Source organism: Patiria miniata, unplaced genomic scaffold, assembly GCF_015706575.1.
Source record: "Patiria miniata isolate m_02_andy unplaced genomic scaffold, ASM1570657v1 HiC_scaffold_4, whole genome shotgun sequence".
Classification (NCBI taxonomy): domain Eukaryota; kingdom Metazoa; phylum Echinodermata; class Asteroidea; order Valvatida; family Asterinidae; genus Patiria; species Patiria miniata.
The window spans coordinates 8,688,933-8,712,971 of NW_024037071.1; the positions used below are offsets into that span (position 1 = coordinate 8,688,933).

The 24,039-nt window shown below is 40.3% G+C and overlaps 3 protein-coding genes across 3 annotated transcripts; 1 reads left to right on the forward strand and 2 right to left on the reverse strand.

The window, feature by feature from the left end:
- Window positions 1-617: 617 nt before the first annotated feature.
- On the forward strand, window positions 618-9,276 carry LOC119740092 (ras-related protein Rab-7L1-like). The gene is made up of 5 exons (XM_038215293.1): window positions 618-658; window positions 4,431-4,546; window positions 7,249-7,430; window positions 7,791-7,912; window positions 9,099-9,276. Exons 1-5 carry the CDS (start codon window positions 618-620, stop codon window positions 9,274-9,276), a joined length of 639 nt encoding a protein of 212 aa, XP_038071221.1.
- A 799-nt stretch (window positions 9,277-10,075) lies between these two features.
- LOC119739798 (galanin receptor 2a-like) lies at window positions 10,076-17,293 on the reverse strand. The gene is made up of 2 exons (XM_038214872.1): window positions 15,941-17,293; window positions 10,076-13,137 (listed from the first exon to the last, which is right to left on the reverse strand). The coding sequence occupies exons 1-2, from the start codon at window positions 16,647-16,649 to the stop codon at window positions 12,707-12,709; spliced, it is 1,140 nt and encodes a 379-aa protein (XP_038070800.1). The 5' UTR covers window positions 16,650-17,293; the 3' UTR covers window positions 10,076-12,706.
- A 1,075-nt stretch (window positions 17,294-18,368) lies between these two features.
- LOC119739802 (monomeric sarcosine oxidase-like) lies at window positions 18,369-23,672 on the reverse strand. The gene is made up of 5 exons (XM_038214880.1): window positions 23,077-23,672; window positions 22,088-22,226; window positions 20,121-20,681; window positions 19,682-19,825; window positions 18,369-18,904 (listed from the first exon to the last, which is right to left on the reverse strand). Exons 1-5 carry the CDS (start codon window positions 23,218-23,220, stop codon window positions 18,657-18,659), a joined length of 1,236 nt encoding a protein of 411 aa, XP_038070808.1. The 5' UTR covers window positions 23,221-23,672; the 3' UTR covers window positions 18,369-18,656.
- Window positions 23,673-24,039: the final 367 nt, after the last annotated feature.

Below are 24,039 nucleotides of genomic sequence, written 5' to 3' on the forward strand. Positions count from 1 at the left end.
CTCAGAATGTAACATGGACAGAAAGTTGTTAATATTGATGGAAATATATAATTACAATAAATGTATTTTATAAAATATTGTCCCTTTTCATTCTTATCCCTACGTCATTGTTACCTATAGAAACCCAAGATTATCTTATTTTAGATGTACATAACCTTGTGCCACACGGGCGATTTATAAGTGCAATGTATATTTGAGATGTCACAGGGTATTATCTGCATATCATGAACAGAAACTGGGCACACAATGTCTGTCCACGTACAATACATATGTGTCTTAAAGACCAAGAAAATCGTCTCTATTTCGGCTGTTAGCAATCCTAAATGGGTTATGAATATAAATGAGATGACATTTGGGTAAAGTCATACGCAGGATAATCAGTGTCCTGCAAATTTATAGCACCAATTCTGTCCTTGTTACTTACGTAGTTATTTAAGATGACCACTGTATTTTTTAAGTACACCAAAAGTCCTCTATATATGTTATGGGCACATGATCATTAAGGCCTGAAGAATGTACAGGGGGAAAATGAACACCATATCTTGCTTTGCTGTACTCTCCAGCGTCCCCCTCTCAAATCCCAAATTTGCAGTCAATTACAACCCATTAGCGTGGACATGCCCAACTGCGGATTCTTACCACAACGGGACTACAACAAGTGAGAGCCACCCCCATCTTTAATAATTTAGAAAAATTATCATCTCCAAATTGTGTACCACTCAGGAAAATGCCTGCAAGAGACTATTGTTATAGTAATTTCCTTGTACGTGTTTTGAAATTATCACTCGCAAAGTTGGTAAGTAATTCTTAATAAGTGGCACTTTATTGAGCAGTAGCGATATATGATAGAGCATGTCCACAACTTGTATAGGCTATAATAAGGGTGCATCCCTTATGGTGTCCCGAACGACAACAAACTGATACAATTGGAGCATTTGGTTTTACCCACTCGCAATAAAGAACATATCAAAGGCAATATACAAATATATGAACGAAACGAAACAAAAATAGGATAACAAATATATGATTGTTTTTCCTATTTTTCTAAAAATTCTCAATTCTCAACAGTCAATACATGTATTTTGAAAAATTGATGTTCAACAGCAAAAAAATGATCTGAGGTCCAAATGTTTTTGTAAAATTAAAATGTATCGACATTACGACAACATCATCTGGTAATAATCGAAGTATTCGAGTATAAGATTATGCATTTATGGCAAATTGGTAATTCACTATAGTTGGTATCCTAAATAAGACATCACGGTTGCTATATGTGCAGCATCTGTTGTTCATTAAAACAGAAGACATCGTCCAACAAAAGGCAATTGTTACTATGCAAATTCAATGTTACGTTTACAACTAAAGTGCGTTAAGTATTCGTGATAGAAAAAAAAGCTCTAGATTTTCTCGTGAATATAATCAAGCACTTTTTTTTAGCTTGAACTTTCAGAATGTAATTCGCGTACACCTATGTCAATTTTATTGTATGAATTGATAGGCCCGCCAAAAGAAGTCACTGTCGCAACGGGCCTGCGGGGTTTTTTTTGGTTAATTTAGATCCGAAGTTCTTACCTTTGTGTGAATGAGTCTCAGTGTTCGGATTTCCGACGTCCAATTCTCACCCAAGTTGTAGAGGTAAAGAAATGTTTCAAAAAGTGCTTATTTCGGTGGACGTCGTGACAAAGGTGTGTCAGATATGGCCAGAAATTTCCTAATTGCAGCCGACTGACCTGCACTGTGACTGATCTTGCAACCTAATGGCTAATAATTTTCCCCTGGTGACTTATATGATGAATATATTTCTGTTTACCTTTTCCTTCTGCCGTTATAACTGGTTTTACTTTCACAAAGATAAGTTTCATTTGGTAATGTTCTGCATGGAGGATGTGTGTTTGTGTGAACGTTAGTTTCGAAACATTGTCCTTCCTGATCTCCAGTTCTAAATTCAGACATTGTGACCAAAGTACAACCGTGGTGCCATTTTTCAGACACAAAATGGATACTTCAAACAGTCATGAATGGCATGTTTTCCTGATATTATTCTAGGACTTTAATTAGGGGGAGTGCCGATTTAAGGGAGGATTATATACGCGAGCATTGGGTGAATGACACAGAGCCTTCATAGCTCGGTGCGTGCATAACGGAGAACTATATAAAAATATATATACAATTATCAGGTAGAAAGAATGCTATTCAAACAGAACACATGGAATTGTTGCCCGAGTTGACAACAATGTCACAAGATTTTAACTCTATTTGTGTATGTTTCTCCGCTTTATATCAATAACATCTGCAGAGCAATTTGTTGCCCAATCCAAAGGCGTTGGCTCCCTCTATATATAATATCCCATTTACAAAAACGCCTTCAAGGAAACGTTGTCGTCGTAATGCATGGGTAGGTTTACTTTCAACGTGCAATGTACATGTATATGCATTTCTTGTGCACAGGTCACGGAAGCGCTGACCCCGGGTCAGTGTATCCAAGCAGAGCTCAAACAAAAAGAGGTGCGGTCAGCCGCGCCTGCGCTCTTGGCAAGAGCGATGTGGGGATGAGTGGGATTCAATGATGGGGATAGAACAGACATGAATCCTGGGTTATTGCCGTCAGTTTACAGTTGCTTTAAATAAAAACCGAAATACACTTGTACAATCTTTTATTTTTTAGTTTAATGAAGTAAATTCACCTACTGAAGGTTCTTCAATACGGCGTCGTTATAGCGCCCTCAATCACTCATATGACTTATTATGACCCCTGGATGCATTGCCACATTATTAAAAGGTAGAGTACATCATTTTGTCATTTGTGCATTTTTGTTTCGTTTGAAGCAAAATCTTAAGAAGGGTGCTTAACAACTAACCTGATGAAGTTTTAGCTCCGTTAAAGTTGTATATTCCAAGAAAACAGCGTCCGGGACACGTTCTCTACCTTTAAACTAAGTATTAAGCTTTTCAACAATAATCTCGTCATTTACTGTTTGAATAGCTGCAAATGAGGGACAACCCATGCCTAACTTTGTCTTCGTGCACAAGTACCCCCTCAACGGTGAACATATGACTAAGAGCACCGATAATAATGGTACTGAGTTGTCCTTCACTGGCTCCTGTGAGTAGACTAGACAGCGCCACGTACCGTTCCCGTCTGTGTTTACAATGACAAAGTCCTGCAGTGACATGAGTGCTTCAAAAACAAAACCAACCGAGTATATGCCTACCCGGTGAAGGGGTGTAAAGTTCACTACACCCCCCCCCCGACTCAATACTTAGTTTGCTATCTCATCACTTGCATATGCCATGGTGCCGTTGTGACGTGGTATAGCTGAAATGACTGAGAGATATTTTAAAGTTCTTATCATCGGCGAGCCGCGCTCAGGCAAGACAAGTTTCATGAGACGTTACGTTGGTCATCTATTCAGCGATGCTTACCAGCCTACGAGGGGATGTGAGTATTGGGCAGTGTCATGAATTGTCCCGAACGGTAGTACAATTGCTATGTTTGGGATTTAAACGTAAGAACTGAACGTTATTTACATTTCAGTTCTTCGGCCAATGCTTAACCCTAAGGGGCCATTCAAAATTTTCAATGTTTTAAAATTTCGACTATTTTTCCAAATTGTGGGTGGGTGGGTATAGCTAAATAACTGAAAATCGAAATTCACTTCTCATGGGAAAAAAGAGCCCCCCCCAAAAAAAAAATAGATCACTTGACTTATGTTTGTTGTCAAAAAGTTGCAAAGAGACAGTCTTTGCCTCCGCCCAGCACTCAGCAGCAATGGATTTTTTTTCAAAAGGACATGCAACCTGCACAGGCCCGCCAGTGGGATGTAATGATGTACATGCAAGTGCATGTACGTGTTTTGTTCTTTAATACTGCGTAACAAATCAGTTTTTTATTAATCGAAATTAGGGGTGGGTGGGTGGGTCAAAATAATTTGGAAAAAAAGTCGAAATTTTAAAACATTGAACATTCTGAATGGCCCCTAAAAGGGCCAGGGCGGAATCCGCCCGCTCCCTGAACGTTTTCCGCGATACCCTAGCAAAAACTCGAGCTTGCCTGACTTTTCAGCCTCGAGTCTTGCGCATATTTTGATACCAAAAACATAAAGTTCCGAAAATGGGTTGCCACGCTGCGCGCCGTCAAAACTGCATTTCCCCATATAAATTATGTTGTGTACGCAAAGCAGCATTACCATTGGTGCATATGAATAATTAATAAGCCATATTTCCAAAACCCTTTAACCTGTAGTCATGACATTTCTTGGGTATGTTTATATTAAGTTGTACTATGCATGTACCGAGTTTCATAATTTTTCGTCACTTGATGGCCGAGATCTGAGTGGGGCGGAATCCCCCCCCCCCCCCCCGGCTGTGAGATGGTCAAAATAGCCCGGCCCTACTAGGGTTAAAATAGAAAATGATTGTGACTTGGAAAGCCTTATAACGGCTTTATGGCTTGGACTGATTATTTTTATTCCAGGTGACTTCGGTCTGAAAAAGATACGAAGATCTAAGGCGGAATTAGTGCGACTTCAAATGTGGGATATCGCAGGTAGGATAGCGTGCTTTTAATGATGCCAGTATTTTATGTAATGGAGAGACATTGTGGCTTTACCTTTTTCCGTTGTATCATTTGTAGATGTCCTAACACAAGCCAATGGAAGTCTTTTGTTCACAAGGAATCCCCCAGTCTCCTCGTTCACACCATAATCACACCTCGTCCTTCCATACCCTGAGATCCTGTGCTTTCTTTTGCGCTATTTTCTCATAATTCTTACCTGGTTTCTCCATACTATCCTCTATTACCGTTTGCTTTTTGATTGTATACAAAAATGTGTAAACTTGTACCTTGCTGAATATGTATGTGCTGACGTGGTTTCGTTTTTCAGTAAACTCTGGCTATACAAAATAGTGCGAGCACATATTAGCACTGTTTCTTGCGTGTGTAGCAGTTGGAAAAGATCAGGAGCGGAACCAGGATTTTTTGAAAGGGGAGAGAGTCTGACTTTCCACTGTCCGGGAAGTATACAATTCTTTGAATAGTTCAAATGGACCTAATTATCGGAAGCATAAGGTTGCTGTTAAGATTGCACACGGTGTGTATGCGGAAAATGCAATGCGGCGGGGGGAAATGTGCAAAGAAGAGGGGGAAAGGACCCCTCGACCACGCCCCTTCCCAACTCAAAAGGCTCCCGAGACAAATCCATAGCTTTTCATATAAACATCGTAAATACGTCCCAGATCGAAGACAAGATCAACAAAAGGCCAGGGTTACGTCAACAAATGCAATTCATAACTCACAAAATCCTCCGGCCGTTCTGCTATTAATACATATTACTTTTTCATGAATATATTTAATATTTTATAATTTATGACTCTTGTTCAAACAAATGTAATCAGGCTGAATATCAGTCACAAAGACGAGTTTTCTTGGAAAACCTCTTGTCGTCGAACTTTGGTCAAGTCGAGTTTGCGCAACCTAATTTACGGTTGTTAAGATCCAAGTCCACAAATTCAATGCAGTTTAAAAATAAAAAGTATTGCATGATGCAATTAAATAATAATAATTCGCAATACTAGAAAAATATCGTTTTAGGGTTTACTTTATCGAAAATCATAATAATATGCAGCAGAAAATAAAGTATTCATTTTCATGATGTCGACAGTTTCATGGGGAACAAACTCTTCTTCGGTTTAGCACGCAAATAAAGCTTACCCCTCTCTCAGAAGCGTATACAAGGTTTAGATCCGATGAAAGATGGGTTATTTTTCTGTGGAAAAAAAGTGGCCCAATTGAACAAATTAGAGATTATTTAAGGCTTAATTGTCTTTAACATTATCATTAACAGCTTTTGTTATTAAGTCATTGTTTAGCGAATGAGAGTGGTGTATCGACGCCATTTGTATACAGTTGAAATAGCACGTCCCTATCAGGACCGGGGGGGGGGGCACAATATGCCCCCCTCCCATATTTTTGCTCATAACTTTTTAACGGTGCAGCCGATCGCCACCAAATTTGGTGACTTTTCCTAAATATTATCTCGTAATTTTAATAAACTAAATGTTTAAATATTAATTTCTACACTGTAAAACTAATTGTTATATTGTTATTAATTTACTTATCAGATAGGTGATTGAGAATGCAGAGTGATTGAAATCTACAATGCATTATGGGAATTCAAAATGGCCGCCAAAGCCGGTGGCCATTTTGTTTTGTTTTTTCAAATAATGGAACTTGGTGAAATTCAACTGTGTATTGAGATTTTTTTTGCATTGGCCCTAGTTTCAACATGCTATCTTTGTATTTGTCATGTCAATAAATGATAAAGTCACGCGATCATCTGCTGCACCTTCAAATACGAAATGCAAACAATAAAAAAAACTTGAAAAACTAAGCAAAATGCAAGGGGAAATGTATCTTATCTAAAGGTGTAAAACTGATAAACTTGCTGAGTTTTGAAAAAAAAATTAAAACTGAAAACAAAAAATTGTGTTTTTTTAGTACTACAATCTTTTTATTTTATCTCACGTCTGAGAACACGTTTCACAATTTTATCAAATTTGGCAAAAAAAATATATAGAAAATAGCAACAACAAAAAATTAGCAAAATATTTGTGAAAAAAACCTGTAGTTGTATTTAAAAAGTGTTTTACAAAAGTGAAAACATAAATATTGCTCTAAAAAACATGTTTAGTAAGTTCCAAAAACGTCGGTTGTGACAAAACTGATTTGTGCAAATTTCAAAATAATATTTCTCCTAAAAATCAATAATTATAATTATAGCGCCCCCAACGGTGACTCCACTAACAAAAACATATTGTAATTGTTGTCATTGTGTCACGACAAACTTGTTTCCCAAATTTTATGACATTTGGCCAAAGAAAACGGAAAAACCGGGAAAAAAACTATTTTTGACCAAAAAGGGGAAAAATGTCCCCAAAAAACGCCCTCTATGGACGATATTTTGAAAAAAAAATGGCAACCTGTAGGATTTGGTCGAAGGTTAATTTCTACCAAGGTTTAAAAAAAATCGGTCCAAAAAAGCCCGGTCCTGATAGGGTTAAAGAAGTAAAATAGCAATTTGACTAAAATATCAAAATAAATGATTGTAAATGCGTATTTTATTTTAATTATAGATTTTAGCAACATGCTTTCGAACATCAATTACCTGAGCATCTCGTATGTGTGTGCCCCTAACATGGCGTCGTAACAGCGCCCCCATTTATTCAAAATATGGTTCTATTGTTCTGCAGGTCAGGATACCCACCGCCATCTTACTCGAGTGTTTTATCGCTGTGCCTCAGCCGCCGTTGTCATGTTTGATCTCACCTCACGAGCCTCGTTTGACCTCGTGGAGAAATGGAAGAAGGATTTGGACTCTAAGGTGACCCTGGCAGACGGCAGTCCTATTCCCTCATTACTCCTGGGCAACAAGGTACGAAGGTTCACGATACCATTCGTTGCGCCTTAAGATACGAGTCGTTTATCAGTTTGCTGGACCGGGTTCACAGACGGATCCGGAAGGGGCAATTGGTGCAACCCACCCCCCCCCCCCCTCAAAAAATGTCTTATTAACCAGAGAACGAGACGTCTGTTTCAAATCGATGCCGTAGTCTATATAGGCCTACTCATCCTCTTTTCCAGTGCATATTCTATGAAAATAGAAGAGCGCCAAATTAGATCCACTTTGCATCCCTGCGATAGCTTTACGCTGCATGCAAACAACGTACATTTTGTAAAAAGGTAGGTTGTAAAAACAGGATACAACTGTACTGTTTTGCATTGACCTCTGCAGTCAGATTTACAGCAATGCGTTGTTGATGACGAAGAAATCACATGGATGACCCGGAACCAGAACTTTGTTGGCTGGAGTAAGATATCAGTCAAAGACTACTTGAACATCGAAGAGCCTATGCTGTGAGTATATACAAGAAGCTCAAACATTCCCGAGAAGAGAGGTAGGATAATGTCTCTTAACCCCTTGCTTCAAAGGGGATGTAGGCCTATCTAGATGTTTGACGTCCACATACACATCCTGATATCGTTTCAATTGATCAAATGAAATTTTTTTTGAAAAAAAATTGGGGTGCAAAATCTGGTCAACAAACGAATCAAAGCGCCACCTTGTGCTAGATTGTGTAAAGCCGTCCTCAATTGTTTTACTTCTGCAGGCTATTACAGTCACGTATGTGTGAAATATATCACGTGAAAAGCGGTGGAAAACGTTACAGCAAAAGGGTGTAACTTCGATTTCGATCTTTTTGAGATAAAGTCATTTTTTGGGATGATTGGGGGCGCTGTTTACATTTAACGGACCCTCAAGTCCGCACGCAGCCTTCCGTTTCAAAGATAGCAGCAGGGCGTATCGTGTGCAAAAAATGTGCTTGCATGTTTGACTAAGTTTCTTTGACGACAAGGTGTATATTGAGATACACTCTGTTTTGTGTTAGATGTGACCAGGTTTGACAAGGCAAAAAGGCGTAACTACAAAATAAAAAGATTCACCTAGCAATAATAGTGCATTTTGATATGGTTTTCTCACGATACACTCTTTTACCAAAATAATTCTTCTATGTTTGTGATATTTCATGGTAATAAGGGTGTAACTGGTTTCAAATTGCCTCTATCCAAAACTCAGTAAAGACAAGAAACTGAAATTTCTACTGTGTAGGCCTATTTACAAGTTAATCACAACCTGTGGTAGTAAATTGACCTTGAAATTTGAAACTGATTTTCTCGAATTGAGCTTTTTCAAGATACACCCTTTTGCCTTCACAGGGCCATGCAGCACAACTGTGTCCTGCTACACTATTTTCCCCCCAAAGTGAATTTTCTTTCATTAAATTAATCAAGTCCTACTGATCAGTGAAATAAATTTCACATTTTATCTGATTCATGGCGCCGGATGAAATGTTTAAATGGAAGTATAAGTCCAAAAAACGTCGACTGACGCATGCATTAATTATTATGGTCATTAACTACACCATTAACAGCGCTCTCTATTGTCAGAGAGTGGTCATCTGACAATTTATCTGCATGTTTCTAATTGTCACAAGCACGCAAGCTTGATGTAGCCTGAGAAAAAAGAACATTGTCGTTTCAGGTTTCTGGTCGACGAAATCCTTGCTCGATGGAAGCCCACACCTGTCGTGCTGATCAAGGACGGCAGACGAGCTGGATCGCACCCGACAGGAATCGACACCCGGGAGTTTTCCGACAGTTTTGAACTGTCTCAAGAACAATATGAGCAAAAATCAAACCCATGTTTCTGCTTCTTTTAGATTTGTTCGATACTGGCTTTATGGCAGCAGCGTATAGCTATACGGGGGGCAGATGCATCAAGGTTCGACTATAAAGTTCGGCATTTTGGGCAACTGCCGTGCTGTAGACGAGCTGTTACCGAACTCAATTCAATTACGTTCGGCTCAGCAGTAACACGGCGTCTATAAAAAGGGCCTAATTCGATTGAGATTCATCGATTATCGATCACAGATAAAAAGAGTAACAGACTTGTGTCAAGGCTGGAGACACAACCGTGTGCAATATTCATGCAATCAACAGCAGTGTGTATCATGTACTTCACAACAGGTTGCTAGCATTATTTCCGTTAAGCACAAGTCTGCCATATCTATGCATCCGATATTGCCATGATATTACTCAACTTATCCTTGACAATTGTTCATACTATATTTGCAGTAGGCCTGCTAGACAAAAAGGCGCCACCATTTATGTTGTTGTCCTTGAGTTGACACTATAACGTTCATGACAGCAAACGTGCCTTCCTGTCCAAAAAACAAAAGAACGAAGCAACAACAAGCCTATCCTGTAACAAGGTAGATCATGTGGCAATAACTCATCATGAACTACACTGGGTAAACAAAGGACTCATCATGAACTACACTGGGTAAATAAAGGACGGACTTCCGCTCAATAACTACACATCGTCACGTATGATTCCTTGTTAAACAGCAGCAAACTAACTCCAATTCAAAATATTTAAAAAAAACTGCTGAAATTTAGGTAGGTGGATATTTTACATCTCTTCGTCTGAAAATGATAAAAATTATTCGGGATACGTGATTTTCTCAATGTTGCAATTTTCGTTTTATTATTGTATCATTATTAAAATGTAGCAAACATTGTTTACATTACGATGTTCCGCTATAGATTGCAAATATAATACTATTTCAAAATTAATAGACAACATCTCGAAAGAATTAGGCCCACCCACGGGATACGTGAAGCAAACCCCCATGATACTGTGTGTCACCAACAACACAGTACATGACTCGTCATTAAAAAAAAAGTGGTCAACAGACATTATTTGGGTGTGCAAGGGTCGGCAGGGAACATGACTTTACAGCATCACATGATTATGACACAGTTTAAACAATCAAACGTAGCGAAAAAACATGTGCTACAACACAAAACAATCAACTATACATTGCGCAATTCGTTTCCGTAAACAGAGTTGGTAAAGAGATTCGAATTTGCATAACACAGTCAAAACTTGGTGTCATTTCTAATTATAAACTCTTCTCTTGTTCTGTCCCTATATTTGTGTCAGCAATATATAAGTTGGTGTACTCATATATGCTGAGCATGATGGTCTAAGATGAAAAGATTTGGTTAATTTTATAATTTTGCTTATCCTTGAAATCGAAACCAATATTATAACTAGTATAGCAGACAATTGTTAATGTTACTGCCACAGTTTTGTATATACCTGCTTCCTTTGTCTATTTATAAAACAAAATTCACGTTTGTAAAAACCAGAATAATTATTTTATTGTCTATCTTCCTGGTATCATAACAATGTTTGCACTTATACAATATGAAGCAATAAAATTACTCAGTATGCAATAGAGCGATGCGTTGCGGTTTCAAGATATTCCTTAAATATTATTCACAGTTTCATTTCATGCATGGTTTACATTTCTTTGGTAAATTATTTTAGTAACAAATCTTCCAGCTTCTTTTGGAGATTGAGAACTTTTACAAATAATTCAAAATTGCAGTCAATGCGGAACACTCAGACTTTTCTCAACGTATATCTGCGCATTAAAGATGGAAAACTGCATGGTCACATAATGCCATCTCAACCACAATATCAAAACAGATAAGGCGTGGAGGAGCATTAATTGACACTGTTATGAATCCTTAATCACCACGTTATCAGCAAACTGCCTGCTTTTGAAACAAGGAAGTATTGTTCAAGTAATAATTAGAATACATTATGTACAAAAACTGTAGTTTATATATTGATAATCATATAGGCCTGAACATAATCCGCTCAACTTCGCTTGTTCTTATTTGCTGTACCAGTTTATAGTCATAGTTTAGAAAGAGTAGCGGTTGTGAGACAATCGTTATTTCGCAGCTATTTGTTTTGGCCAGGAAAGTCGAGTCATCGTCAGTTTGAACCTATCACAAGTCTATTGCGCAATACGCGGTATCCTTTGTTTTTGTAAGGCCCCGTTGCAGCTGAACTAGTCTGTCAATATTGAACCTCACTGTGTCCGACGGTTGATATTACTCATGACTCGTCGTCCAAAGGTACGAACAACGGAGCCATTTATAACTTCAACTATCAAGGGTTGACTTGAACAGAATGAAGTCCTCGTGCATTGAAATAAGGCGCAGTTTAATATCAGTGGACACTCGTGTTTCGTTGAGTAGACGTACTTTATCCAGGGTTCTTATTTATGAACAAAACAGAGAAAGTAGGAAATTGCTTCTCTTTTTCTTTCTTAGCGACCACAACCGTAATCTAGTCATCACGGTACACTTATGAATTTAAACGAATTAGACGAAGGCACTTTCCCACCAGTGCTTATTCCCATTCACTGTGACAAGACTTGTGTTTTTACTTGTCGTCGTCTTAATTGCCTTCATTTATTTCCAAGGCCTTTCAGCTTTTGTACACTTTTCCATTATATAGGTAATAACCCTATATAAAATATTCGATGTATACGAAATTTGTAGTATTTATTGTTCCATTTCTGGAGAGAAAATTAATAAGTGTTTTCAGGGAGCCCTTATTATAGGATCTCTTCGAAACCTGATGACTAAAACGTATTCAACAATACTCACTAGTTCTAAGGAAAATGTAGCCGTACAGTTTTGATAACATTATGCCAGTGAAGGAAGAAGCCTTGTTTATATTATTACAGCATTCCGAGAATATTTTCCAAAACTAAGGGAAAATGCTAATTTTTTTATTTATACATGTTTTGGGTGCCAATGGTGCATTCTAATTGACTAAAAATAAACTCACAAATTATGTTGCTAGAAAATAATGTAGGCCTGGATGATATCGTCACCCATACTAAAAGAAAAGTGTACATTTTGGAATTTACAGCAATACAATTTAACTGCAAGTAGTCTATATTAATACATTCTTCTCTTGTCCTCATTTTGGACAAGCAATCCAGCCAGCATAGAAACATCTGGCCAATATTGGGCTCATCTAGGCAAAAACAGGCCAATCGGGGAAGCCAATCCTTGGCAGAATGTGGCCAATATTGGCCCAATCTTACCCAATAATGTTCCACGTACGTTTGCCTCATTGGCCAAAAAAAGTGGGTCCTATATTGGTAACAATGGCATATAGCGGCATAACATTGGCTGAACATTGGCAAGGGCCTGGCAAGCAGAATATCTGCTTTTAAAAGATGGTTCTTGAATCTCACCATCCTAATTCCTAGGCGGTCATACCTGCTGCGATGTTTCGTTAGTACTCTCTTGTACGATCACACCAGGCCCGTGGCCAAGCCTGATGATATCAGAGCTATTAACAGTAGCGACCTCTGCCGCGACAGGCTTCTGCTTCTTGGGGTGAATCCCCCGCGGACAGCCAAACACCTTACGGATACCGCGACGAAAGGGCCTGTTCTTCATGGTATAGATGATGGGGTTGAGACAGGAGTTAGCCACGGCTAGGATCACGGTGAAATGGTAGTAGGCAGCCCCGAAGTCAACGATCTCAGGGTCCGGGCTCAGGTTGAAGACGATGAAGAGGAACTGGTTAGGCGCCCAGCAGATGGCATACGTGATGCTGACAATCAGGAGTGTCTTCTCCAACTCTTGAGCCGCGTGGACCTGCCACATCTTACGGTATTGTGACTTCCGGACCGTCGACACTATAAAAGTGGCGAGAAAGTAGATGAATAAAAGTGGTTAGCGTGAAATTCCAAAGGATCTTCTACAAGAGACCTCACCTTGAGAGATGGAACCGGAAGTTTTCAAAGGACTCGATTAAGACGCTGAGATGTTAGTGTCAACACAGAGACTGCCTTAAGCAATAAACCGAGATTTGGACTTTCCCTTTGGTGAGCCTCTGAGGCAGCAAAAAATGTAAAATGAAAAAATCAAATATTTGATGTTTTGAAAATAAACCACAAAGAGGAAACTGACTATAAGTGCATTATGCAATAACTTTCAAAAACTGAACAAAGAAATTGACAGGATCGAGGCTTGAACCTGCCACCTCCGGATTACCGTCCCGGTGCTCTTACCAACTGAGCTATCCAGCCCTATGTCGGTGGCTCCCCGTGTAGTCAATGTCTATGTTCAAGTGGCGTTAGTCAGAAGCCATGTTCAACTTTTAAAAGTTTTACGTTTGAAGTACCCTCGAGGTAAATTAATGATTGCTCTAAACATGAATTTTAAAGGTAAGTTTAAAATTAAGATGCGAATGTATGACGTCCCAGCAAGTATTTAAATATACTCAGAGTTAAGCTGCAAATTCGCAAAAGTTGCAAACCTTTTTGTCATTTTTTTCCGCAAATGTATGGTGACGTCACTTCCATTTCACATTCGATTCTGATTGAAACATAGACCAGAATTTAGCCGGATTGTTCATGGGAGGATACCAGTGTCATGCATCACGTATTTTTCACCGACCATTAATCTTCCCGAAGTACTCCGCCTGGGAAAATAATTCACTTCCCTCGGTCGTCCGCAATCAGTTCACCATACACACACACCTGAACCACAGCTGACATAACTACAAAGTTTGATGTTACAGTATCCAAACAGGATAGGACTGGCGTAGGTAACTCATATTGCGGAAACGGCTTTGGAACGTAACAAAGGCTGAATGATCGCTATGAATGCTATGACGTACTTATAATCATAATGCCACGCAGGTATTGTTCACGCTGGGGGGGGGGGGGGGGGAATGGACACCACATTGCACTAGGTGACAATAATTATATCCTATGGCGTACATCAACACGGCGCATTTTAAAAGCTTTTGTCATTATCTTTCCACTTTTCAGTGCTATTGAATACATTTGGATTGTTGGGATGTTCGAAAAATACCTCGAAATCCGCATTAATTTTTTTCTCATCACGAAAAAGTGGGGGATGATTCAAAGCCCACCCCTGGTCTAAAAGTGTGTGTGGGGGAATATTACGCCCGGGGAACTCATATTGACCTATCGCCGTTTGCGAGTTAGCCACGCCCCTCAGACAACCCTGTGGAATTGTGTACGATGACTTTTGTTTGTCTCAGATTTTGCGCGTTCGCGTCCATAATATATGGTGTAATTGGATAATTTTTCTCAAGCTTTGTTGACGCGATTCTACCGCGATATGTTAATTGGGGAACATAGGTATTGGGGAACATCGAGTAGACCCCGTTCTATGATACCTCGACGCCGCGCCGTGTTGCTAGGCATTTCTTCAACGTTATCGAAACTAGAACCACTAAATAACCCTTTATTTAGTTTCAATGATATACTCTGCAAACAAATACATCGTTGCTAATTGTTGACTGGCTACTACTTGGCAAAGATGTCAACTCAACATTAATGTCATTATATGGACGTATCGTGTGCATTTGATCAGGGCACACATTACTGTTTTGGCTGCAGATGAGGTGTAAATGTCGTAAAGAAAATACTTTTGTTTAGGTCAGGAAATTTGTGTCGGGCCTTTCAACTTGCAGCATGTGGCAGAATTGTGACAACAGTCTACTTTGCAGTCCCTACACATCCGGTGGAAAGGCTGGCCTCGGGTTTCCCTGAGTTCATGTCATCTTTACAAACCAAAAAACCAAAGCAACTTCTAACGATAAAGGAAGATTGGGAAGTGTATCCGTGTGGCTTTGTAAACACGACGTGCGCAATCGCGACTGCTTAATACGGAAGAGTATAGGGAAATCATTATTATCATAATACACAGACATGAGTTCGCAAAGTGCAAAGTTCTTCGCTCTTTGTATTTTTTATCTTTTGTCATAATTAAAATAATAAATGTTCTGGTTATCAAAAATTTACCATTCTGTAGGTTTGCCAGACTGTTACTTTAAGAAAAAAAACTTAAAGCTCAGTGGTTAGTATCACATCATAATTAATGAGGTTTCATTGACTGAACCGCAAATAAGGAAATGAAATTTGATATTCTCTGTCGGCAATCTGTACGTGTCAGATGGCACTCATAAGGTCGAGCAATACCCTGACCTAACCGACCATTTACCAGGGCAGCGTGCAGTTTCATTTCTTGGGTTAGTGAACTCGACTTTCCGACACCAAACTTCATCACGATTACATAAATTCAGTGTTAAATAATTATTGTTTTAGGGATGGTCATGGTTTTGCATACAACGTTTAATGCACAAATGAAGATGTATATACGTTTTGTAGCTCAATTTGTGTCTGTGAACATGAAATGCAATTAATACAAAAATAATACATTTCATACAGAATCTTCTTTGAAGACTTGGGTAAAACATTCAATTTCGAGACAATTGCCAAAACAGCCAAGATGGGCAATTTAGTAGTACATGCACTGTACTCCTCTATGTGTCGTAATGAAATACACCACCGCCGAGCACAACACATGTCCTCAATCGTTTCGTGGGCACAAGTGAAAGGCCAGTATACATTTTTTTATTCAAAACTAGCAGAATGAGACCTCGGGTTGATGAAGCATTCTTACCTGTTCGTTCTCGTTTCTCCTTTAGCATCTTAGCCTGGTCCCTGAGCGTCTTGATAACTCTCCATTGAGTTATAACCATGAAGATGAAGGGTGCTAGGTAATAGGAAATGAAGTTCCAGAGACCCAACACCACCTGAAACCCTTTGGTAGGCCAGCCGAAGAAGACACAGTGACCGTCTTCGTTGTTGCCGTAGACGTAGAACGTGTAGGAGTTGGAGATGATTCCTATGGCCCAGCAGGCAGCGATCATTAGGGCTGTGTTTCTAGGTGTGTAGATGTTCTTGTATTTGATGGGATAGACGATTGCGATGTAGCGCTCTAGGTTAACAGTGACCAGGCTACAGATGGAGACCAAGGCACAGGTCCACAGGGGAAACTTGGAGGAGTACAAGCGACACTTGATGTCGCCCCCTACCCCCGGGCTGGGGTCGGGCACGTGGGGGAACAGGTGAAACGGCACCGCCCAGATGCATAGTATCAGATCCACCAGTGACAGGTGCACGAGGAAATTACTGGTGTGTGAGCGGAGACTGGGGACTCGAAGCAGCACCAGGCAGACTACAAAGTTACCTGTGATACCCAGCACTGCTATAATACCGTAGATTGCTCGCACCACCATGCTGTTTTCGATTTCACTGATCCCCCAACCGGGGTTCAGTTCATCCCCCACGTCGTTTGTCGTGTTCAAGGGTGCCATAGTGGTAGCCATTTTTGCGATGGTGATCGAATTGATCGAGGAAGATTCAAATAATCTAATAATACGGTCAACGTAAACACAATTTGTGGATCGTCAGAGAAGGAGCTTTCCTTTCAGAATCAAAGTCCATTATGCAATATGAAAGAGTCGCTCTGCGAACTTTATTAAAGGCTAGCTGCGTGCAGGAAACGCAGAGGGTATACGCAGAGCGGAAACCACTTGACCGCATGAAAAAAACATGTGTGTGAAATATCACTGTGCACAAAACGGCCCTCATGCGGTGGAATTTCGCCAGTTGATCAGTCTGTGTACACATTTAAAAAAACTGCAGGCGCGGCAAGCGTCAAGAGATCAGTCATATTATGTTACCGCTTGGTGGCAAGCTGTATGGTTTGTCACATTTTAGCTGTAATTACAATTGTATCTCAATTTACTTTATTATCACGGCAACATTTATAAATATTGAATAATCTGGTTCCTGTTTGTTAACTAACACCAATCACCCAGCGAAGAGGACATTAAACTTACCTTAATAGCTCATTAAAAAAAAATAATGTGATTTTTAAGTCTATGAAAGAGGAGGGGATGGGATTGAGATGTTGACCGATACGCGACTTTTTCCTTCGTATTCATAACAAAAACTGAAGTGTCAAACATTTGGATAAAGACCATTATCATGTTGCGGCCATAATCATTTCCCCCATTCAAATCAACGTAACCAAAGCGAGGCTGGAAGGAAAAAATAGTCTGATTCCTTTTTGCACAAAAAAACATTATCATTCAGTACTGCTTTTGGATACAGGGAACATGACTGAAATGGTGGCAATTTGGACTTTATTTTTTGAATTTGAACACAGGTTTTCTTTTGATTTTTCTTTGAAATGTGTGTCACAGGTATGAAAGATTCCCCTCCCCTAAAAATTGGTTTATTCCTTTACGCGTAGCTAACTTATCCTTTGCTATGCTAATTCACTTCATTAATATTCATATTACGTCTGCCAATTACAAACGCTGCTGGCAACGGGCATCGGTCCCCAGGTCATTCAAATTCCGACTGGAGACCATGGAAGACAATCCAATTCCTTATCCGTCTTTCCTTTTCCATTTCCAGGTAATGATTTCCACTTTTTGTCATAATTTCTACATTTTCATATTAACACATTCCTAGGAGAAAGTGCATTCGTCTTAACTTAAGTATTTGCTAGGCATTTTGTAGATTTGTGTAAGTATTTTGGTGTAGTTTATTATAAAGAATTACTTGAGGTGTCAGTCTTGAGATATTTCCAAAATCTCATCTATTATCCTTTGCTGATACTATTCCTCATCTGTCTTGATTGCATTTGTAAATATTTATTTAGTAACATAATTTTATATCCTTTTACAACACGGTTTAAGCTTTTCGTATTTTCTTTAATTGTTTTGTCTCATTTTCAAGATGGCGACTGACATTTGAGCTTTGGCGGGAACCAAACATCGTTAACGTAGCCATCCTTTATCCGTTTACGTGATTGATTATATTGTTCATTCCAGTCGGTATATGTATTTTTATAATTTAATACGATAGTTATTTTTAGGACCAGGCCATCCTTTACTAACTCCGTCACAAAGTTGACACTTAATACTCACGCTTTCTTTGTCCTTTGAGATTCTATTTGAGATTTAACATATAATGTGACGATGTATATGTTTGTTTGATTAACTAGTCCTAGTTCTTGATCTTGATTGATGTAGCTGATAAGCTCCTATATTAACATCACTCAGCTTAAATCATCACTCAGCTAGTTATTATCTTTTATGTCTTTTTATGTTTTCCTTTAATACTTTCTGTGGTGTAAATTCAAATTCTGACTGGAAACCAGGGAAGACACCTCCAATTCCTTTTCCGTCTTTCCTTTTTCATTTCCAGAAATAAACCTTCAGAACAGAGTTGCCGTGTCTTCTTCCCAATGATTGACCCCGACCAGCTAGGTTCACATGTATAAGAAGCTTGCGGGAGCTATCCGCAATGTAAGGGTTTTTTTACAAGTTGGCAGTCGGTGTGAGGACACGAGCCTTGAACATCTCCCTCGGTATGTCTCGGCTCCAATTCTCCCCTCCAGCGATCATCTCAGCGGCCATCCTCCCCACCTCATCAGATATCATCGCCCCAAAACCGTTTCCTCCAATCGCAAGGCCGAGTCTGGGCGACAACATGTCACAGTAGGGGAGTTCGGTCGGCGTATGTGAAATTACGCACATATCGGTTTTGACAGAGACTGGATGGAAGCCTGCGAAATAGACAACGAAAACGACTACTATTTATTACCTGATTTGAAGGGCTCTTATAACGTAATTTTCCATGCTACCCTTGAAAATGCATGTTTTGTGTCACAATTTAACCTCACTTTCAATTCTTGTTTTACCATTTTGAAGGGTATTTTGGTGCCTTTTGGTTTGTATATTATGGTAATGCAATTTCCATATTCATGAGCAAAACTGTGATGTCATTCCAGGCAGATACCTCAATGTTACAGCTATTTTAGCACAAAACGTTGCTAGAATTGTGTATATTTTGCTGTCCTCAAGTTTCTTTTCTTTAGTGATTCGTTGTTGTGTACGTACATGGCAAAAGTCATTGAGCAACCTTTCTCGCAAATGTTTTCAATGAGCAAATTTTGGGTTTCAAATTTGTACAGAAAACCTTGAACAGTGTCTTCCTGAAATGACATCATACCAACAGCGCCCTCAGTTTTTCGGAAAAGCACGGACTTTTTTATGTTTAAAACTCTTTTCCAAACAAATAAACAAAAATGCAGATATTTTCCATACATTTAATAGGAGTGAAAAGTTGCACAAAATGTGTTCGTCGAAACAATTAGTTGTATGGACTGTTTTGTCCACCTTTAGATATTACTCAGAAGAAGGGAATTTCAGTAGTAGTGTCCTTGTATTTACAGTCCTATTATCTATATAAGAATATCATTACGGTACTGAATTTTGCTGCCAACCCCTTAAAATCACCATTTAAAACACAGCAGCACTATGTGTAATAACCTGGTACTTACCTTTAACGATACTCAAAAGCAAATCTCTGTACTTTTCCACCAACTTCGGATCGGGCTTAGACAGAAACCAGTCTTTGACTTCCTTGAGGCTGGTCAGTCTTCGCTGGTCCTGATAGCCTGGTCCTAGCTTCACGTAGTATTTCCCTGGCAGAATGAAGATGAACACACGTCGAAATCTAGTGTCAATTCTTGTGTGGAAATTGGTAATTTGTCTGAACATCAAACACAAATACCGTACCAACGCTAAGCCAACACCTATTAAATGTGTTTGTTTTTTAACGAAAGGTTATCGAGTAACCCTACTGTTTTCATGAGATATTAAATTTTGTTTGAACTTTGCAGTTTTTAGGTTTGTTTTCCAACTTTTATATTATCAAGAAATACGTTTAGTGAAATTTGAATGGGAATAGTTTGAAAAATGACATTATTTTGTCCTTACCATCTGGGTACTTTATCGGCGGGAGAATGTAACACTTCCAATCCTCGTCGGTGAAAGATGTCATAGTAGGCATGCTGCGAAGCTTCTCCAAATCGCCTTCCCCAACCTCCAGCCGAACTGTGAACGACCCATCAATTCCCAAATCCAGTTTTGTAGAGGGCGGTAGAAGATCCTTGAACTGTGTGAACGCGCCTGTGCACAGTAACACCTTCTTTGCAAGGAGGGGGCGCTCTTTCTCAATCACAACCCTCATCAATGGCTCGCCGTGAGTGTGGTCCCCCGACTCCTCCACCGACTGAACTACGTCATCAATAATATCACAGCCTTGGAGGGCGGCTGCCTCTTGCTGCGCACGGACGATCATTCGAGGGTTGGCGTGGCCGGCGTCAACTGGTAACAACATGGCGGTGTCGCCATATCGACTGGTGTCCAAGAATGGATACCTTTCACGGACGCCTTCTGCCGTCAAGAGAACACCTTCTTCCTTGGCTATTGGCACCGTTATGCTTTCGATATCTTTTCCATACATGATGTGACCCACTGCTGCGTTGAGTTGTATGCCTATAAGACCAGAGGGCCAGATCGTAGATCACGATTACAAAGCTCTCAGAGAGCGCAAACCTCCCCCAAGGCAGAACAATTCAAGTGGTCCGACTACCCAATGGTCCGACGTCCCATTGGTCCGACAGTTGCACTGGTTCAGGTTGACTGACCCTTACCCTGACCCTAAGCCATCCTACGGGGCGTTGGACCAATAGAACGTCGGACCAATGGGACGTCGGACCAATGGGACGTCGGACTATAGAGACGTCCCCTTCCCCGCCATATTGTCAGTACACCCAAAAGAAATGCTGGCATGTGCACTGGACTTCCATATTTTATTGCACATTTAAAATGTCAACAGCATTGATCATTATTCTTAATTTATCGAAAAGTAGCAATGTTGGCCACTTTATGTCGTGTAAGACAGTGTTATTTATTCAATAAGACAAATCCTTAAACTGAAACATTTTGTAGTTAACGTGTATACGCCTGTGTCTACCTATCCACTCCCTCCATGTATAAAGTGGTCTAGTCCATTGACCTGTGTGGTTATAGATTAGGTCGGTGATAAAGCACAGGGTCACAGGCCGGGGGCACGCGCACAAAGCTTAAAGCTGCTCAGTTGTACACATTATATTTGCACAAACAAAATGGTGAAGAATCTCTACAAAAAAATCGCGCATCAAGACCCAGATCCGGATCACTTCCAAAATCTAATCGATTTGTACTTGTACCGAGAACCCCCCCCCCCCCCCCCCCCCACTTAAGAAAAATCATGATTTTCATAAATTTGTCACGATACAATGTCATAGCCTACCCCAACGTTGCAAATGACTTGTATGTGAGTGTGTTCAACAAAAACGATAATCAGGTCCAATTTCGCTTTCAATGCTTTGGAGGAAAAGCAATAGGTTCGCTCGTACGCACTGCCCTGACACAGGGCGCTGGGAAGGGCTACTTTTTCTAGATGCATGACGTAATTCTCTCGAGCCCTCATTGGATAGAATTTGTTTGAACAGTAACGCGGGTCAACATTTCCGCCTGTACATGGCATGTGCGCACAGAACATACGTGCATTGGATGAGGCAGTTAGCTGCCCTGCTTCTCGCGCCTAGTGCTTCCTTCACACAAAATATTGTGCAGGAGATTAGCCCTTTCCATAGGCACAACGCCCAATATGAGGGCGGTGGGTACGAGCGAACCCTACAGGCCATACTTTTGATCGAATTGGTGCGCTGTAACAACATTTTTAGGTACAAAGACTAGGGGGAAACACCTGTTTATTAAAGCAGTTCAGAAAGTTGATTAAGCAGTATGTATATATACTTCAAAAGCCTTCGATTCACGTCTGTTAATAAGTATTCTCAATGGAGTCGTTAGAGCGCCCCCATTCTTTCAAGAATAAGGCTTATTCATCACGGTACCTGTGGTTCCTTCCAATTCTTGAAGACCTTTATAAGCTCTCATTGTCATCAAACTCCGAATGTGATCACTTCCCTGATATTTGCGCACAGTACGTGAGACGTCATAATGAGAGGCGAAAATGTCCCGCGAAGGGCGATCCTGAAAACAACATCGCAACAGGTAAAACAATATGTCCTGTCAAACTTCCAATGAGACTATGGATGTTCTCACAGGACCTTCCCAAAATGTAAGTTTGTAAAAAGTTTTCGCTATTAGGTTATAACTTAAACAACTTTCATGAATACATGTACCTAAGACAGTTTACCCATTCCTATTGGTCGTGCGCCCGTCACGTGGACGGTCTTAAACGGCTGATTAAACACCGGCTGGCTGGTCTTAAACACTTTTCCGGTGGTGTTACATGAAATTTGGACTCCTTTGAAGTCGGGTCCCTTTTACCCTTTAATTGGTTGAGCGTTCACAATCTTCACTTATTGGCATACACAATACTACCCATGAGTCCGCATTTAGAGAGTCCCAAGTTCACACAACACCGGTGTCACGGTCTCACTTCTCCGGCGTGCTAGCTTCGAATTCTCCGGGTGGATTCGGCGGATAATTGAGCACGTTACAGTGCATGTTACATGAGCACGATTGTGTTTACAACTTCTCGCGAGAGAGACATAACATAGCTAGAGGAGTGTTTCAAAAAAAGATGATTGAAGTAAAACTGTTGAACAAATTCGTAAGAAATATATAGTTTTTGACTTGTTTTGACTTTTTGACCGAAAAGGAATTCATGAATGGGAATAAATATGTGCTTGGCTGGTATTTAAAAAGTCCGTTTTTAAGACCGGCGTGGGCCTGATCGCCAATAATGTCCCTCGCCTTCGGCTCCGGCCATTATCAGCGTCCATTCCCCACGCCGGTCTCAAACGGACTTGCTTAAAACCAGCAAAGCACTTGATATTTATTCCCTTATTAATTAAGGGTTCGGTTCATGTCCTACCTTTTCCTGTGGTTCACTGGGTCCTATAAGACACACCTTGCGACCAGGCAACGAGGCGTGTCTGGCCGCTGACGAACCCCATAATCCGGCCCCAACGATGCAAATGTCGTACACCATACCTGTCCACGAGAGATCTGCCGCCATTATGGTTTATCGTCAACATTACAGAGCTCATTTGCTTGCAGCTTTTGCGGATTGTGAACTTTGGTCATGCGACGCTACGCCATCAGTATTGGTCTCTACCTCTCACCTCAGATTGTGGCACTGAGCAGTATAATTGTGATAAAGTCCGATGTAAAAAATAATGAATTAGAGACAGACACTGATAGCGTTGCGTTCCCACGAATTTGCGCAGTTTACTTCTTTCCCAACCAATCCCTTCCTATCTATGCACTGAGCGTAATGCTTGCAGCGATCCTGTGTACCCTCACACAGCGCCAAGCTTACCACGAAGTCTTAGACACACGCCTAAGTGTGTAGCACCGTATAGCTCCATGGTAGCACATTGTACAGTACGCTATATTGTATAGCGCGCAATGCATGTAGCGCTCACTGCTATTGAATATGTACCGCCATGGGACTGTACTGAGGACTTAGCCATTTTCCGTCCTCCCTTCCCCGAAGTCGACGCGAATTCCCCTCACACACCCTACCCCTGCATCCGACCCACATTGACCCCGAGCATTAGCGAATGCGGCTCGCTAAAACCTACCCGTGTATTCACCCCTCATTGACCCCGAACACCCCAGCGAGTGTGTCCCGCTAGCAAATTTTCTTTTCCGAAATGGCATCCGCATACATGGTGGTTTAGCAACCTCTACGATACTTTTTTTGATACGCACACAGGTATATAGGTTTCGCAAGCGAACGGATATCGCTTACACTTACGTTTAGCTATACGTATCCGTTTTTTACTTACGTGTAGCGAGCAAGATATGCGTGTCGTCTGTACGTTTAGGGGAT

Excerpts from the sequence above, each read along its gene's own strand:
- LOC119740092 (XM_038215293.1), top strand. The coding sequence starts at position 618 with ATGCCCAACTGCGGATTCTTACCACAACGGGACTACAACAA. Across the intron at positions 659-4,430 it reads CCACAACGGGACTACAACAA|CCTTATAACGGCTTTATGGC; the intron begins GTGAGAGCCACC and ends TGACTTGGAAAG. Across the intron at positions 7,431-7,790 it reads CATTACTCCTGGGCAACAAG|TCAGATTTACAGCAATGCGT; the intron begins GTACGAAGGTTC and ends TGACCTCTGCAG.
- LOC119739802 (XM_038214880.1), bottom strand. The coding sequence starts at position 23,220 with ATGGCGGCAGATCTCTCGTGGACAGGTATGGTGTACGACATTTGCATC. Across the intron at positions 22,227-23,076 it reads CCAGTGAACCACAGGAAAAG|GATCGCCCTTCGCGGGACAT; the intron begins GTAGGACATGAA and ends TGTTGTTTTCAG. Across the intron at positions 19,826-20,120 it reads GCCGATAAAGTACCCAGATG|GGAAATACTACGTGAAGCTA; the intron begins GTAAGGACAAAA and ends TCATTCTGCCAG.
- LOC119739798 (XM_038214872.1), bottom strand. The coding sequence starts at position 16,649 with ATGGCTACCACTATGGCACCCTTGAACACGACAAACGACGTGGGGGAT. Across the intron at positions 13,138-15,940 it reads GGAGAAACGAGAACGAACAG|TGTCGACGGTCCGGAAGTCA; the intron begins GTAAGAATGCTT and ends CCACTTTTATAG.